The following is an 18,093-nucleotide window of genomic DNA, read 5'->3' as shown; positions in this document are numbered from 1 at the left end:
TTTTTCTTTTAACATGCTCGAAATAAAAATTGAAATTGAATTGAAAAATTGATTGTTGAACAGTGTTTGTCTTTGGTTGATTTGTGGACATGTTTGTTATTTATTGTTTTTGTTTCTTTGTTTGTTTTATCTTTTCTACAATGTATTGTTTTTATTGTTGCTGTATGTCCTTCTTGGCAGACTTGCTTGTTATTCAGATTTATTTGACTTTTTTGTCATGTTACTGTTTTTATTGTTATATTTATATATATCACTCTTGCCAGACATGTCCATGTCTGCTAGTTATTTGCTTTATTTGACAGTTTATTGTTATTACTGCGGTTATCATATATTGTATATATTTCTAGCCCGTATGAATGTGAACTCAGGGGATTGCTGTAAAAGAGCTTAATATTCAGTCAATTTTCCCTGAAGAAACAATGGTTATATATATATATATATTTTTTTTTTTGTGTGTGTGTTTGTTTTGTTTGTTTGTTTGTTTGTTTGTTTACAAGTAAAAAAAATACATCAAGGCAGCAGATGTGATTATGACTTTCTTGCTTTAGAAATAGAAAAAAAAGATTTTAATTATCATCACTCATGTGGTGTGTAAAATTGGAGACAACATTATTGTATGGGAAACCTGTCACAACCCTGTTATCAGTGAACAAATATTGACTAGCACAGTAAAGCAACAATATGGTTGCTAGGAGAAACATATTAGCGCCGACTACAACAAGTTAATGGGTATAAAACACATCTGACTAATTCTTCTCTGTCCCTCCCTCTTCTCCGACCAGGGCTCCGTGTTATTGGAGGAACCTACCGACAGCCCCACCTCCAGCTCTGAGAATGGCACTACAGAGGAAACAATCCCACCACCACTTCCTCCACCTCCGCCCCCTCTTCCCCCAAGCAACCCAATGCCAACACCCCCTCCACCTCCTCCGTTGCCCCCGGAGATGCCAACCACCCCAATTCACTCTGCCAGTAACCAGCGACGCCCATCTTCCTCATCAGGAAGTGAGTTTGTTTTTGGGTTTTTTTTTCTTCAGGAAGTAACTTTTTTTTATTATCATTATTATTATTCTCTTTCTAAATTTTTGTTTCTCTTTTTTTCGTAACCCCTTTTCTGGCAATGAACATCTGTTAGAAGCTATTTAAAAAAGAAAAAACAAGAAATGTATAAACATTTTTTCTGGTTAAAGGTGCAGTGTGTAGAATTTAGTGGCAAATGGAATATAATATTCACAAGAATGTTTTCATTAGTGTATAATCACCTGAAAATAGGAATTGTTGTGTTTTCGTTACCTTAGAATGAGCTCTTTATATCTACATAGGAAGTGGGTCCTCCTCCACAGAGCCCGCCATGTTTCTACAGTAACCCAGTACAGACAAACCACACACTAGCTCCTTTACACAGCCTGTTCAAGATGGGAATGCTGCACCTTTATTCCGTCTCACTGTGAAAAAGGTACGGACAAGGAGTTGGGGGGGCAGAGTTGCTCTGCCAATAAGCCGGCTACAGAGGTAGTCACAGAGCTGGATCAACATCTGTGTAAAAGGGACAGCCAGCACGGTGGGACAGGTAGCTGACGCTGTGGTGTTACACATCACGCGTCTGAATCCGGAACGCCAGCATGTGATGTCAAAGCACACACAGTGTTCAGTGTAAACAAGCAAAGGCGGCTTAATGACGGATCTTCCTTACGGCTATAATGTGAGATCTCTGTATGAGAGAGCCTACTGGCACTAGAGAAGGCCTTTTTTCGCTTTTTGTGTTTTTCGTGAGTTTCACAGCCACAGTAAGTTCTGCTACACGCTTGGACAGGGAAGGGGGGAGAGGGGTTGCAATCCTCAACCTCACTGCTAGATGCCACTAAATCCTACACACTGGTCCTTTAAATGTATGATTATACACATTCTTGTATATTTATTCCTAGAAAGAAGAGCTCCTGGTATTACTGTAAAGGACACAGTCTAATCTCTCTGGGTAAAGATAAGTTGAGTCTGACCCTAGCATACTAAATAACAGATTATAAATTAATGATGCAAGGCTAACATTACCCTGAGAACTGGTTTAGTGTTCAGCCATTTCCTTAAGTGGCCCGCTGACCTAGATGCCGATGCAGTATGGCACATACTGCTCTAGTTGCAGGGAAATTTTCACTGTTGTGTAATGTTGTGCGTTAAAACTGCCTTTAGTAAGTGGCAAAAATTAACTATCCAAGTATAATGCATGAAACTTTTAGGAAAAGAAGTCCACATTGTGGGATAAGATGTGGCAGTGTGAACACTGCTGTATCTTTCTCCAAAATACACAAATTAAGTCCTAGCGTTCAATATTGACAAGTTCTTGAATTTGATTATGACTGTAAATGTGTGATTCCTGTTAAAGTTCAAGTTCATAAAATATACCTACACTGTTTCTCACAGATATGCCTAAATGGACGTTACAGAAAAACAACCAGCCCAGTTCTAACTAACTAACAATTGACTAAAAGAAAACTATTAATCATTGAAATGATGTAACACATAATAAACAGGGAAGCAAAATGAGGCACAACAGACTATCATATCAAAGAAACAAAAGAAATCTACATAACCTGTTAAGCTCTCTTGACTTTTGACCCTCAGAGATGATGAGGAAAATGTCCCAAAGTAATCATGATTTTTCAGAAAATGGGAGAAACTGCATGTCAGTCAGATGAAAGAAGGATCCTAGACAGCCGGGCTCAGAACAGGTGTTCAGACGTCAGACAACAGTAAACATGGAGAATGACAAGATAAAACATTCTAGACAAACATGACATTACTTTCTCTTCTAGTAATAATAAACAATATCACACTGATGCTGATCCTGATCATTTTAGTGATTGTCAAGCCAACACTGATCTTTCCTTTTTTTCCATTCACCCTTTCTTGTGTATATTTCTGTTTACATGTTCTTTCTCTTACTCGCTCTATCTCCACCTGTTTCTCTCTGTTTTGTGTTTGTTTTTGTCCTCTTTTTGCCCGCCGTGATCTTTCCTCACTGCTGCTCTGTCAAGGCGGGGGTCTCTCTGACTCTCAGACAGAGGGAGGGACACTAAGACAGATGAAGAGTAAGTACAGACTGCAAACCAGTCTTTCAACTAATCACTTAACTCATGCTGTAACACATTTGGTTTTCACTATAGGCTTCAAACAGTCACTTTACTCCTAATCTTTTTAAAATCATAATCTATATCTGTATAAAATCTTGCCAGTGTCTGTTGCTGACTGATATGAGACAACAATGATTCAGTCTGTGAATCCACCTAATTCTAAACACAACAACACACATCACAAGAAGTGATGTATTTTCTTTACACCATAACAAAAAACACTCAATAAATAGAGGAAATGCCTGTTATGCACTATGGCTAGACAGATAAAAGAGCTCCACCTACAGAAAGCATCTGTAACAACCTTAAATCAGCTGGTGATCTTCAGGAGATTCATTATACAAAAAATTAAAAAACAGAGCAATTAACATGAACAAAGTCAGAGTCAGAAAGATAAAGAAACAATCTGATTCCCCAAAACTGTGAAGTATGAACTATGAAATTAATCAGTTTTCTTGTAAAAGCCTCAATTCTCTGTTAATTTGCTTATATTTTTTACAATATTATAATAATATTAAAAATTGACCATCACAGTAGAAAGTCTCCCCAGTAGACCACAGTTAGGTGTTATATGTTATTAATTTAAAATAAGGAATCATTAATATTTTTATTATCTTAAAAAATAATTTGTTGGTTGTTGAATATTTTTCAGCATACATAACTCTGGTTTGAGAATATACTTTTCTTTTTTAAAAAGGAAATATTTATTATACTGAACAAATTTTTTGTAAAACAGCCACATAGATTACATATAAAAGAGTGTGTCATTGACACAGCTCATTATATCAAACAATGGTTTAAGTGAAGGATGAATTGTGGTATGCTCAAAGGGGGAAATACAACATAGTTTTTTATAAACTAGTAGGCTAATAAACAGAAACATCAGTTAAGCTGTAAATCATTAATTGCTTAATGTAAGCACCTTTTTACAATCTATCTATTTTATCTTTAGGCTTTGTTCACCATGTATCCAAATGTCTTTGTTTATACTCCACCTGATAGCAATGTAACACTTAACACTTAAGAGTTAGCAAGTGCTCACTAATGCCATGATTGGTCATTAATCAGGTAATAAACAGGTAATTAGGTCATCATAAAATTAAAAGCCACCAACAGATCTGAGAGTTCAGGATGAATTTACAGCTCTGGTGCTCAGTGATACGACGGCAACATATGAAGTGGCTGATTGAAAATGCTGCTGCAACATCGTAGATGGTGAGAAGTTCCTCTTTGTTTCTCATTGATCAACATGATGGAGATGATTACAGTACAGGATACATCTCTATCTGAACTGCAACTAATAAGAGACGCAGCAGCTTGACTCCTCTTAAATTTCCAACCCAGAGCAGAAAACCTTTTGTGCTGTGATTTCCAGCATGAGAGTCTATTTGTCAAATGTTCTCAAATGTTTGTCAAATGACTCTACCTGTCACAGCTCCACCCTCCTTTAGTCTCACTCTGGCAGACCTGCAGAGTCCACACCCTCAGCCTAAACAGAATTTAACTAAGACACACACAACCTTTGACCAAAAACACACAAACACATATGAGTACAGCAGTCCAGCGCTAGTTTTATTGTAGCCTTTAAACTCATCTGGTTGTGGATAATCAAGTGTTCTGGTGCTCTACAATGAAGATTTGTCAGGGAGAAATGGATGAAGGTATGTATATATTGTCAAAATTAGAAATTATACTTTATTTGCAACGGATCCAGCTACATTAAGTAAGAAAATATTTTTACAAGAATTAGATTTTTAGTACTACTCATTATAAAGATGCAGATTTATTGAACATAATCTGCTGACTGTAAATTTATAGAGTTGTCACATGTGGTTGTAAAAGTGTTCCTGTAGCTGTTTCCTTTTATTCACAGTCTCATACAGACCACGGTTTGCATGTGTGCAAGTGCACATCATATGGTGCTCCGGGGTTGTCGGTCACCAGTTTATCTGTCTCTCTCTGTGTAATCCAGTGAATGTGAGGTGAGACAGTAGGGGGAGGACAGTGAGTGCGCTGTATGCATGTCATGAATGCGTGTATATGAGTGAACTGTCTGTCAGGGTTGCTGTGGTGAGGATTGGACCAGTAGGGTGGACTAATGAGCTGGGGATTGAAGGGTCATTGTGTGTGAGTGCGTGCGTGTGTGCATGTGTGTGTATGTGTGTGTGTGTGCATGTGTGTGTGTGTGTGTGTCTGCCTAACCTCATCCGTCCATGCGTGCGTACGTATGTGTGTGTGTTAATTCCTTGCCAGCTTGCCAATGGCTCGCTGTCACTTTCAGTTACTGGTGATTCCTTTAGATTTCCCCCAACTGTGATGATGGGTCTTTAATAGAAAGCTGCTCTCTCCTCCCCGAGAGAGAGAGAGACAGAGAGAGGGAGAGCAAGGGAGAGTGAGGAGGGGTGGCAGGCTAGCGAGGCTTTGTGTCCAGCTAGACCATTGTGGTCGCCTCAACAGGGAACATATTTACAGGACTTTTTTTTCATTTCCCAAGTAGAAAATGAGTGATCAATGAGGGACTGAGGATATACAATTCATTTGACGTTTACATTCACTAAAACAGGTGAGGTAGCTGTTGGTTCTTGGTGTGTTTTGGACAAAATGTGTGATATTGAAATTTTGTAAAATAAAAATGTGTAGCTGCTGTTATAGCAGAACAATACACTATATATTTGATTTGAACATTTTCCAGCTAAAGCTTAAGTTCTTGGGATAGGTGATGTTAAACTAGTAGCTACATTGTCATGGTTTCATATTTTAGTACTTTCCTATTGACATTGTAGCATATTTGTTTGTTTATTTATTTGTTACTGTTAATTGATTAAAGTTTTAATAACATTTAGTGCATGTATAAAGTAACTGTACAAAACTGTGGCACCACATGTAAGCACTACTTTGACATTGCCTTATTGACATTTCAAATTCCTGTAATTTTGTCTGTCCTTTAAAAGTGGAAACACAGTTTCTTTGTAATGGCAATACCAATAGAGGTCGTAGTTGACGTCTGTGTGAATTTGTTGCATTGTTCACTATAAGCAGATTAGGGTCCGTGGAAGCTGAATGCATACATTTTACCACAGACCTACTTTTTTAAAAATCTGAAAGTTCAGTAGCAGCTTAGCTGTATACATTAACGTCAGGTGACACTCTAAGAGACTGTGTGCCTCCTTTCTTTGGGTTCACTGTAGTGAAATAATTTTGAACTGCTCCTCCCCATCTCATCTCAGCTCACTGCGACTGCTGATTGATGCAACAGTTGCCAAATATGCCGAATTCTCACTGGTCTATTTGTCTCTGAAACATATTCAGTGCAGTTTGGTAGCTTGGGAGCCATTTGATAAATTCAAATGGTGTCAAACTGTCTCAGAGAGACAAAACAAAACCCTGAACCCCAAGAGGTATGAAGACAAATGCCCGTAAAAGCAAAGAAATCTAAAAAGAAACATACCCATGAGAAACAGTGACTGCACCATAATGACCTGCCATCACTGTACAACACGCTCCAGGTCAGCATTGCTACCTGCCTGATCGGATGAAATATTTAACACTGAAATGCCACCCAACCCCTCTCTTGCTCCCTCTTCTTCAGTGTATCTCTCTCACTCTCTCTTTTTCGTCTTTCTTTCTACCTGGTTTCACTTTTCTGCAGGCGCAAAATCTTTCAACATGATGTCCCCCACTGGCGACAACTCGGAGCTGCTGGCAGAGATCAAAGCAGGGAAGAGCCTCAAGCCCACACCTCACAGTAAAGGCTACACCACTGTCTATTCCAACAGCGGACCAACAGGCAACAATGTAGATCCACAGCCTTTCTACACTACTGATTATACATTTATTTAATAGTTACAAATAGAGAATTGATTATTTTAGAAATTCAGCCACAGTTTTCGCAATTACTGTCTCCACTTTGTGAGACAGTGCCAGTAAATGCAAAGACACGCTGAGTTAAATGTATGCAGTTAAGAGATAGAAATTAATCAAGTTTTCATGAATTTAAAAATTGTAAGCAGTAGCAAAGGGACAACAGAACTCTCTGAACAGACCTCCTCAACTATGAGAACTATAATACAGTACTTAGATCCCAGTCTCTAATTTTAATGTAGAAACACTTGTTTTTTTTGTCACTTTGTTATCCTTTTCCAGATACACAATGCCATACTGCATAGCTCCTTCTAAAGAGTGTGTAGCTCTGCAGTGTTGTCATTGGTTTTTTAAGGCCATAAATGACGTCAGTCATTTAACTCGCATTACAATGTCATCATTTATACTGAGTACGTCAAGTGAGTTATGAGTTCTTCAGTTAAATAAAACTTCATCTAAGTAAAGGCTGACTAGAGGAAAGATTAAATCTGTCAGAAAGCTAGTTAATGTCTCAGGATCTGAAAGAAATCTTGGCATTGTGTGACATTAAATTTCGACAAGAATGCATTTTATTGCCCTAGCTACAGTATGTCTAAGGATATAGTCAGAAGAGACGTTATTGGTTTAAAAAAAATCAGTTTTGTCACACTTCATGTTCTCTTGTCCACCTGTGTCTTTATATTCCTCCAGGGAAACACCTCACCTCCATCAGAGACTCGCACTTGTATCTCACCAGCCAAGCCGCCATCCCCTCCACCGTCCAATACGTCTGTCACCTCCCCACCCACAACCCCGAGTCCCAGCCCCAGCCCAACTGGCTGTGGATCTGCAAAGACCATGTCAACCTCTGGAAGCTACGAGCAGCTGTCCTCCAACTCTGTGATCAACGGGAACAGTGGTGGTGGCAAAGCAGGAGCAGAGGCAGGGCGGAAGACAAGCCTCGCAGATGTGGAGGCACTTGTGCCCACTCATGACGAGCAGGGAAAAGCGATCCCTGAGTGGAAGAGGCAGGTGATGGTACGAAAGCTTCAGGTCAAGATGCAAGAGGAGGACGAGCACAAACGCAAGGTAGGGATGATATTCCAAGATTTGTCATGTGTTAGCTATCCCATTTGTGGTCCTGTAAATTTTAAATGCTCTGAAAACTTGGTTACACGGCTTCATTTTAAAATAATTAATGACACAAAAGGGGATAGCTGCTTGGCTTTGGATTTGAGTGTGGATTTTTGTGATTTTGAACAGAGGTTGTATGAATGTATTTTAGCATTCATGCATGACATAAGTGTTGCTCTTACGTTAAGACTTGTCACTCAAACAGTTAGTCGAGTGTGAAACATCCAATGGGAGTCAAGACTACACATTTACAGGTTCATTTAGCATTTATGCTTTCTTCTTGGCATGATGATGTTTTCAGCTTTTTTTGTAGTTTAGTTGCCATCACCTGCCATATACTTATCTTCAGAACAAATGGCCAGAGTTATTCACAAGGGTTTCAGCCCGCACAGTGGGCTTTCCTAAACAAGCTTTGTGTGTAAATACAATTATTTGGCATAACAATCCATGAAATTTACCTCTCGGTATAGTCACTGCAGTGTGTGTGGTAATATGTGTATTTAGACATGGTATTAATAAGTAATTTATACTGTGCCAATCTGAACACTTGTTTGTCCCGCGTAACACAGAAGAACTCTATGCGATATGTGATTTGATTGATTAAATTTGACTTATTAGTAGTTTATTGCTTTATTCCTATACTCTTAAATGATCCAGCAGGTAGAAAATTCTCTTTAATGTTGTTCAGTAATGCTGACATGTAGCTTTTTGTTTATTTCTTGAGATGCAGGGGCATCATTAAAACGTCTAACTGTATTTTAGTGAGATATTCAGTAATTGCATGAAATGACATTTGACTTAGAAAACTCTGAATGTAGTTATCAGTGTGTTGACTACTTATGTTTCTTTGGGCATCTCTATGCATGTTTCTTTTTTCATATTTATATTCTTGATAATAGCAACAGAGTCTTTGGAGTGCAGTGAATTGAACACTTGGCTACAATGCCCATCACAGCATTAACACACTTGACAGATGGATTCACAGTGTGGGCTGGTGTTTGATGATGGAGTTTTGCGGTTTCAAGGTGTTACATGCCGATTCAGTGGTGTGATGCCGAGCCCATTCACACTACAGGTCAACCAGTACTAATAACAATAACACTAATAAAAATACTAATAATAACTACAATTGCATAGCACTTTACTCTAAAAGTTGCAAAACAGAGCAAATAAAATGTATAAAAACCCTAATGCCATCCCATTTAAATGTTTTGTCTTGTTTTTTGCATGGAGATCATGATCTATTAAAGAGTAACTCCACACCACCACTTTTACTTTTACTTTGTTGCAACGACCTCTCTGGGTTGAAAGTTTCAACTCTGTTGCACCTCTAACCACACCCAGTGTGTTTTAGTATCACTGTTGGGTGTGGACTGAAGTGTGGTCTGTTGCACTGGTGACAGTATCCAATGGTGATGTAACATTGCACTACAGTGCAGTATTACATCATATCTGGGTTGCAGACAGAACATGCAGCAAGATGAAAAGCAGGATTCTCAGCCTTTGTGTAGTTACCCTTTAAACTAAACAAGCACATAAAAACTGATTCATAAAAATGGGAGTGAGAAACTGGGAAAAGGGGGATTAAGCATATCCATATTGGTATAATAAATATATAGTTTGCATATTAATTCAAAAAGGACAAAGCTTTTTGTTCTCGTTTACTCGAAACAAAAGTTTGATGCTTGTAATGAGGCAGTGCCATTGCACCACTAAATCCATGTAAAACCTGTGTGTCGAGAAGGATTTGCACTGAAGCGTGTGTTCACACAAGGAACTCCAAGCTGAAGGAATTCCCCCCCTCCTTCCTTTTTTTTCCTTTTCTTGTGGTCTCCTTTGACTTCTGATTTAGTTTGCGGCAAGTGGGCACTACCAGCCTCAGGAATGGCACTACTCCCACGTCCATAATGCCATTTTGGGCCCATTTGGGGAATTGATGACAGAGGATGACCTCAACCGCATTGAGAAGCAAATTGAGAACCTGCAGGTGATGCACAAGGTCTCAGAGGTTGAGAAGGAGCTGGAAGAACTGGAGCGGGAACTTCACCAGCTTCTACCAGTATCTGCTGCCCTCCATCAAGGGCATTTCTCAGTCAATCCAAAGCAGGTACATGGCCAAGCTGAAGATCTTCCAGGGTGGTGCAGCAAGATTTCTACTCTACTCAAGAGTATGGCCATTCTTCTTGCCACCCTGGGGGGAAAAGAGATAGACATTTTGGATCTTATATGTCCTGGATATTCTCAAGAAGAGACAAAGAATGTGAGTGCAGGTCAAGCTGATCCAGCAGGGTCAGTTGGATTTATTGGACGGTCTCAATCCTTCTCAACAAGAGAGGATGTGGAGAAGGAGATAAAGCAGTGTGGAGTTTCAGTGAAGAACCTCAAGGCCAATTATGAAATTCAGAATCAACCGCAGTCTACAGATAACAAAGCAAATAGAGTGTACAAACGCAAGAGGTCACTCCCTGTGGTAAGTGAGTCTAGTTATCGTCCAGAGACTATTCGAGAGGATGATGTCCCTTATTCCTCTGCTGAAGTCCTTCAGTCCCACACAAATGGAGATTTACCTTCAGTGGAGGAATCACTCTTACCGCTTGTTGAAGAGCCAGTTATCATTGCATCTCATGTTCCTCAGACGTATGTGCCCACTGAAATAATGGCTCCAACCAACATTGAACAGTTCAACCAGGTTCTTTCTGCAGACCCCATTTTGAGAAATGATCAACTAACAAGAAGTTTGGAGGTGCAAACAGATCTAAGCTATGTCCAGGAATGCATTGAAATGAGGAAAGAAAGGATTGTCTTCCTGTTCCTTGAACACTGGCGGAAGTATACCATCTCTGAATCTTACCGGACTAAATATGCTGGCAGGAGAGGAAATCATTTAGATGTTGGCTGGGAGGATTACAACCAATTTAGTGCACAGATTGGTGAGGAGATGCAGAGTGAAGACGACAAACTTCTCCTTTTCATGAAATCAAAGCAGGTAGTAGGGAATCTGATTGGCCACTGGAGGACGATCATGAGCCAAGTGCCCACACGCCAGATTCGCAGGCTGAGCCGTGCCCAGATGATCTACTGGCCAGAGCACTTCTTGCCACACATCAGTGGGTCACCTGTGAGCTATGAAAGCCTAACCCTTGACCTCTTCATGCTTGGATACTTCCAACTGCTGGAAATGAACATGTCTCGCAGTGAGCGCAAATTCCGTCACCTCTTGTGCTATGAGATGTTTGATCGTCTTGGTAGCCATAAATGGGAGGTCATAAGGCAGTTTCACAAGGAGGTCATGGAGGAAATTGAGAGAGGAAAACGTGACTGGGCGGATGGTTTTGAAGACCTAAAGCTCAAGTATTTTGGAGACTCAGATGATGGAGGAGGGATGATGACGGCTTCTCTACGTTCCATGTCTCCTGACATGTCCACTCTACCAGTGCAGGAGTCACTCCCTCCCCCACCTTCTCATCCTCCACCTCCTCCACCACCTACCCACCCTGCTTCCGCACCTCCAAATGCTCAGTATACTCCACCTGCACAAACCCCACAATCAGATGTTTCTCTATCATCACCACCTCCTGCACCCCTGGATGGTGTAGCTGTCAATAGTCAGTGTGTGGAGCAGAGAACCCTGCAGGACTCAGCGGACAATGCTCAGGGGGACGTAAAAGCCACTGAGCAGATGTCATCAAATGTGGCTAGAGTTTCTAATGGGACAGGTTCAGAGCAGGACAGTATGCAGAGTTTGGCAACCGAAACTGTACAACACACTGATGCAACAGCAAAAGCTGAGACACTGCAGGACACAACAGAAAGCACAGGACCAGATCCAGTTAAGGATGTTCCACCTGTTACTGTTGAAATCATAGAGGAACCTCACGTTGATAAACCTCCAACCAGAGATGAACCTAATGAAGACTCAATTAAAGTCATCTATGAGCTCAAAGAGTTCAGCAATGAGGAGATCATCAGATACATTGACCGAAGCTTTGCTTTCTGGAAAGAAAAGGAAGCTGAGCTTTTTGATATCTAACAACTCTGTGGACTATGGGTTTATTTAAAGTATGATCCACATGCACAACCAGAGAAGAAATGCATAAAGATCATGATCAAGGGAACTAACCCGCACAGTGGAGATGAAACTAATCTGGTGTGTTAGCTTTTAGGCCATGTCACATAAGGGACTTAACTGCAGCAAGGCAAAGAGCATCCACTAAGCTGTGCTGACTTCACCACTTGCATATCCCTAAGTGGATGAAAAGAAAGCCTGTGATGTCAAAAGACGCATAAAATTGCTACAAGCCTTTTGAATTGTGTTGAACCAAGTGCTTTTTGAATCTATGATAGATTGCCATGGTACACTACTTCTAGGAAAACAAGTTTTTAAAGGATACGATTTGCCATAAAAGTTGTGTAGAGTGTTTGTTTAGATTGTCTTTGTACTGAAGGACATAATTGGTTAAACTCTACATACCTGGTTTATACTGAATACTTCAGATTGCATTTCATGTTGAGGTAGTTTCATTGATTCACCATCTCAAGAAGGCAAGGGATTCACTTCACTATTAAAGTACAAAGAGTACCTGGTTAGACAGTTACTAGGAATACAATAGTGACAGTGAGGGCACAAAATGGTATTGTTTTAAGTACTCTTTTTTGCTTGAACTCAAAGGCAAAGAAACTAGGTCTTTAGTGGCTTTGCTCGAGTTTAAGGTTATTTTGTGGTTCTCAAAGGTTTTTTGTCTTTAAGTCTGTGACCTCATGATTTTGTTCATACAATGTGTGCCTTTCAGTATAGATTACAAAGATTAGTGGGTATGTTAAAGGTCTGGAGAAACAGTTCAGATTCTGTTTCCTTATCATGAGTAATGCAGAACTCCAAAATTGTAAATTTCTGTTAGCAAATTTAAATATTCACCTGACAAATAATCTAAATCTTTCATCAAATAAACCATCAAATTAAGTATTTGTATTTGTTCCATTAAGTTTTTGTAACTCTATTTATAATTTGAGTGTTTTTGAGAGATTTGGTCAAGCTTTCCATAATTAATTTGTGTTCCTTTATTATTTGGTTTCTACATTGCTGTTAGAAATAAAGTTTGTTGACATTTTTGTGATTATATGATTTTAGTTTTTGATTGATTTGATGATTGATTGATTTTAGTTTCCTACATAATTCTACATCACATGTTTAACTTGAACACATGAAAACAGATATCGGAATGGAGAAATTAATATACTTGATAAGACATTATTTGTTTCCATCATGGTAGAGGAACTAAATAATCACACTGATACACGTACCAATGAAAGAGCCACTGACAAACACTCGCTGTGAAGAACCACACTATTCTCATAGTGTTTTCTCCAGCATCAAGATTACCTTCAAATAACCCTCTTAGCACCACCCGCTGTCATGCTATTCATGGCTTACAGAAACCATAATGAGGTTACAGTGAATCTTTATCAACTCACAGCCCAAAAGGGAAGGCGGTCAGCTGGTAAACTTAAAGCTTTATATATATGTGTATATATATATATATATATATATATATATATATATATATAGGTTTGTATTCATGTAAAGTATGTGTGTCAGATTTGGTGAATATAAACAGCTCAGTAAAGAGTATGTGGTGATGCTCTTAGTATCAACAGTTACGTTATACAGTATTAGTCACGTACAGATCTATATTTGGCACCACTTTTATTCTGCCAAGCTTGTACACTGCACAGGGGCACATTTTGTATTTACAGTATTGGTTGCACACATTCATTTGACTGTGAAGTCTACACTTAATCCTGGCCATTAACATATAGCATAAACATACAGTATAACACAGCAAACAACTAAGAATGTCAAGTTCAAACTTTCCATTCATTAAATTGATTGTAGTTCTAAACCCAATTTAACAAAATGTGACCAGACTATACAAAGGTTTATGTATTCCTTGTCTTTATTAGTTAATATATGGAAATATTTTATTGCTAGATACCACACAGAGCTAAATGTAACAGGTAATGGCCCACTGTTTTTAAACCAGAGGTCTGCTCAGACATGAGTTCCCGCATCTTGAAGACTCAACCTGACTGCCAAATTCAAGACCCACTGCAACCCACCAGCACAAAAAACAAGGAGATTATAACTGCCAAATACCTATTCCTCTATCATGTTTATTAGCAATAACGCTATACAAATTGCCCCCAACTGTCACAACATGACATCTCATAATATTATAATAATAAAGCATCTGCCATGTTTGTTAGTTAATATCAAGGTCAACTTGTCTAATGCCAGATGAACGTGGCTGATAAACTCAGATCTTCTTACTCACATGAACCCGACAATTCATAGTCATGATCCAGAACGGTGTGGAGATACCTTTACATGTCATACAAGTTTTGTCTGAATCACTGGGTACTTTGAGAAGCTTACTTGCTCACAATTTTGTATTTCATCCATTGATGGTTGTAATGGATGCTTGCCAGCCTGATGCAATGTACTGGCTAAACTCTCTAGCTTGCACTAGTTTTTTTAAAATGTGTGTTGATTAGTGCTTTAGTACATTATAATACTGTTTTTTGGATCTCTGCATCAACACTACATACTGTAATTATTTGTGTATGTTGCTTTCCTAATGTTCATATTACACAGCTGATATTGAATGATGTAATAAGCAAATTAAATGCTCTACATCCAGTAATACACAACAAAGTGCAAAATCAGTTAGAATTCATAAGTTTATATAACATTATGACCTTTTGTTCCAAATCTGTTTTAAAATCTTATTTTACAATGTCAGGGAGAAATTTCTAATTCAGACACCTGAAAAATGAAGCATAAGCTTTGTTATGTAATCATTAGCGGTGGCTAATGCTGATGATACATGTAGCCTGTCCATTGGTTTGACTGCCTATAATGCAAATAAGCTGTGTTTAGGGAAGAGGCAGAGCTGAACAAACCCTTTTCACAAAATGTGACAAAAAATGCAGTAAGGGAAAAAAGCCAAGTCAGAATTAGTCTTTTAAAACATGGGCATATGTAATTCTTTAATCTTTAGTCACAAAACTTTAGGGTGCCATGGGTGCCATCCCTAAGGCCTATGTGACCTATTGTAAGGTAACAAACACTAGTAAATCTGTGACTTGTGGATGGACAGTAAGTGGTAATACAATCCACATTTAACCATGTGAATTAATTACCAGTGCACTTCAGATCACTTTCCATAGTAAATCTATCAGGTAATTTTTGTCTAGATTTTTTTTCTTGCTCTGTAATTCCCAGGGGAATCATTAAAATTTAATTATGAAGATAATCTTACCTGGATTCATGTTTGCCAGGGCAAGTGAAACGCTTTAGAAAGAGGAATTCAAAAGGATAATGTATCTTGTCAGGCAAAGATGAGAAATCCAAGATGGCTGCCCTCTTTCTTGCTCCCCGCTCCACCTCCAATTACAGCCTGAACGAGAGAAAAAGATCCAGTTACCGTATGTGTGCTGTCTGAAAGAACCTCCTGTTAAACAGTCCTGTCCATTTACTTACCATTACTTTACCTTATTTTAAACAAACAGGAGAAGAGTACCTATTGTGAGCTCTGTTTGTTGTTTTAAGTACATACATCAGTTTACGTAACATATATGCTTTAAGCAATGTTTAGTCTCCTAAGTCTGCCATGAAGGCAATTTGTCTAAAATTTGACATTTGAGAATGTGTTTGAGCGGAAAGGATGGACTAATGTTTCATTACAGTTTATTCTTCTCCATGCAAGTGCTTATCTGCCCTCTTTCACATGTAGAAATGCTTTATATGACACTGCAGGTGTGAAACGCTTCAATAATTTTGTTTTGCACATTTGAAGTGTTTCTGGTATAATGCATAACAGTGGGACAGTTATGATATGTGTTATTTATGCATTACAGACAATGTTAAAACTTATTTTCAACATGGTCACAAGATGTTAAAAGACATACAACATAAAACTAAACAAAGAAAATCCTTAAATTCAAAATGACATTAGCACAATTTAAATAATAAACATCCACATTAAAACACCTAATTTGATGGCTGAAGTAATTGAACCTCTTGTTTTATAACACCTGGTAGTATAACAGAAGGCTGTTTCACAACACATCTCCAGTGTAACTTCTGGCTACATAATTTACTTATGGTACTGGAAATGAACGCACAGCAGCCCTGGTATTACTGGTATTACAGCCATGCTGAGTATGGACGTCTGTTATCTGTGAGCACAAGCGTTGAGGAGCACACCCACTGATAATATTGTACATATGATGCAGCTTCTGTTATTCTACCCTGAGCTGTGCTGGCAAGAGTCCGACCCTTCTGAATTCATGGCTATCAACATGAAATAATGTTCGAGGGGATGCATTTAACTAATCCTTAATATTATTTTGCATAATCTTAAGTTTGTTCCTTAATTTAGTTGTCAAACCACTGAACCACACAGGCATTGCAATGAGCATCAGTTGGATCATGTTTAATGTGATTTTCATACATATTGTGACATTAATTACAACTGTAGCATCCATCTATAACTGACATTGTGTATTGAATGTTTTCCCATATAAATATACAGATGGCTCCTCTAGACTGATAGGCTTGATGCTGATTGAATCTGTGGCCTTACAGGACACTGATCATTTCACTAACCATCAGTTCGTGATGGTGCACTACAGCTATAAAGACTGTGGTAAATGTTCTGTATTTCAAAAGCAGAGGAGGGTTACAGAGGCTACAGAGGTTTTCTTTGCCCCCACCAAAACGCTTTGTACAATGTTTGTTTGAAAGACAACTTAAATTTCACATTAAATTTATTGGAGGATAATCTGACAGGGAATGAGGTCATGCAAAGCAGGATAGGAGAGCTGGTATTACAATCCTTTACTGACTGGTGTGGACCCCCATCTCTCTCTGTCTCTCTCCTGACCCCTCTGCCCCTCCACAGGCTGAGGAGGAGGCAGCACGTCTGGCATCAATGCCGGCCTGGAGGAGAGACATGATGAAGAAAAAATTGGACGAAGAGAAGTGAGTAATAAAAGCTGTGTTCCTCTACATGTGTGTTTCAAATCTTATCTAGTATCATTATGTCCTGGGCCAGTAGGGGGAGATTGTGTTCATTGTGTCTGTGTGTGTTAGTGTGCTCATGGGTGTCTCTTCACCAAGATACCCTTGCAAATAAGGATGTGAAAGCGCTCTTGGGGGGGAAATCACCTTGCAGCAGGTGGCCTGAGTGGAACACTGTGTGTGTTTAGTTTTTGTTATAATTGTCCATAGTTCTGTTTATTTTTCTAAACTCAGTACATCTGCTCTGGAGGCACTTTATTAGCTAGACTTTGCAGTTGAGCATGAATTTTCAAGGAAATTATTTAACAGGCTGAAAATAACCCAGAGATTTTAGTCTGCACTGACTGATTACCATCATGCAGTTCCTACTGATTTTTTTGGTGTCAGAGTCATAGAGCCTCATTCCAAGAGGAGAAATATGGAGGCTGTACATGATGCTGAAGTGAATGTCTGGAACAATCTGGAGATGCACACATTTTAATAATGGATAATTATCTTGATGGAAGCATATTTTTTCCACTGTTTTGCTTAACAAGTGCATCACAATGCACAATGTCAGCTTTATTCCAGACAGAATGGATCCATGGACACAACAGGAAATGTATGTTGTTGGATGAGGTGGTTTTTAACTCTACAAGCATTCAGCTTTTCTGCCACTACAGACAATCTGTGACTCTGCAAATCATTGTTGTACTAATCCATTGAATTATCAATATATTTATGCTTAAAGAATTCATGCAGATCTACCAAAATCTCTTATCAGTGACTGTAGACATAACGCTCCTGGTGATGTTAACTCGTTTACAGAGAACTAGTTTATGGAGCCACACATGTGACAGTCAGAAGCAGACTGATGTTTTGTAAACAGAAAGTTTAACCAGTAAAATGGACAGTGTCAGTGTGGAGTTG

The 18,093-nt window shown here is 38.9% G+C and overlaps 2 protein-coding genes across 10 annotated transcripts in view; one reads left to right on the top strand and one right to left on the bottom strand.

The window, feature by feature from the left end:
* Window positions 1–18,093, top strand: part of espn (espin) — a 48,802-nt gene that overhangs the window by 26,124 nt on the left and 4,585 nt on the right. For 2 of the 4 annotated variants that reach the window (XM_042410021.1, XM_042410020.1), the window contains exons 9-12: window positions 783–1,005; window positions 6,778–6,923; window positions 7,680–8,057; window positions 17,066–17,145. In XM_042410021.1, coding sequence (XP_042265955.1) covers window positions 783–1,005; window positions 6,778–6,923; window positions 7,680–8,057; window positions 17,066–17,145 — 827 coding nt within the window. Of the gene's footprint in view, window positions 1–782; window positions 1,006–6,777; window positions 6,924–7,679; window positions 10,048–17,065; window positions 17,146–18,093 lie in introns of those variants that run through there. The other 2 variants (XM_042410022.1, XM_042410019.1) reach the window with 1 other exon arrangement.
* Window positions 1–18,093, bottom strand: part of acot7 (acyl-CoA thioesterase 7) — a 130,652-nt gene that overhangs the window by 111,106 nt on the left and 1,453 nt on the right. For 4 of the 6 annotated variants that reach the window (XM_042410023.1, XM_042410030.1, XM_042410027.1 and 1 more), the window contains exons 2-3: window positions 16,996–17,103; window positions 15,422–15,559 (exon numbers count right to left, since the gene is read on the bottom strand). The gene's annotated coding sequence lies outside the window, so the exon portion shown is untranslated. The remainder of the gene's footprint in view (window positions 1–15,421; window positions 15,560–16,995; window positions 17,104–18,093) is intronic. The other 2 variants (XM_042410024.1, XM_042410025.1) reach the window with 2 other exon arrangements.

This window comes from Thunnus maccoyii, chromosome 4 (assembly GCF_910596095.1).
Source record: "Thunnus maccoyii chromosome 4, fThuMac1.1, whole genome shotgun sequence".
Classification (NCBI taxonomy): domain Eukaryota; kingdom Metazoa; phylum Chordata; class Actinopteri; order Scombriformes; family Scombridae; genus Thunnus; species Thunnus maccoyii.
Note: the sequence above shows the minus strand (reverse complement) of the source record. Positions and strands in the feature narration are given on the sequence as shown.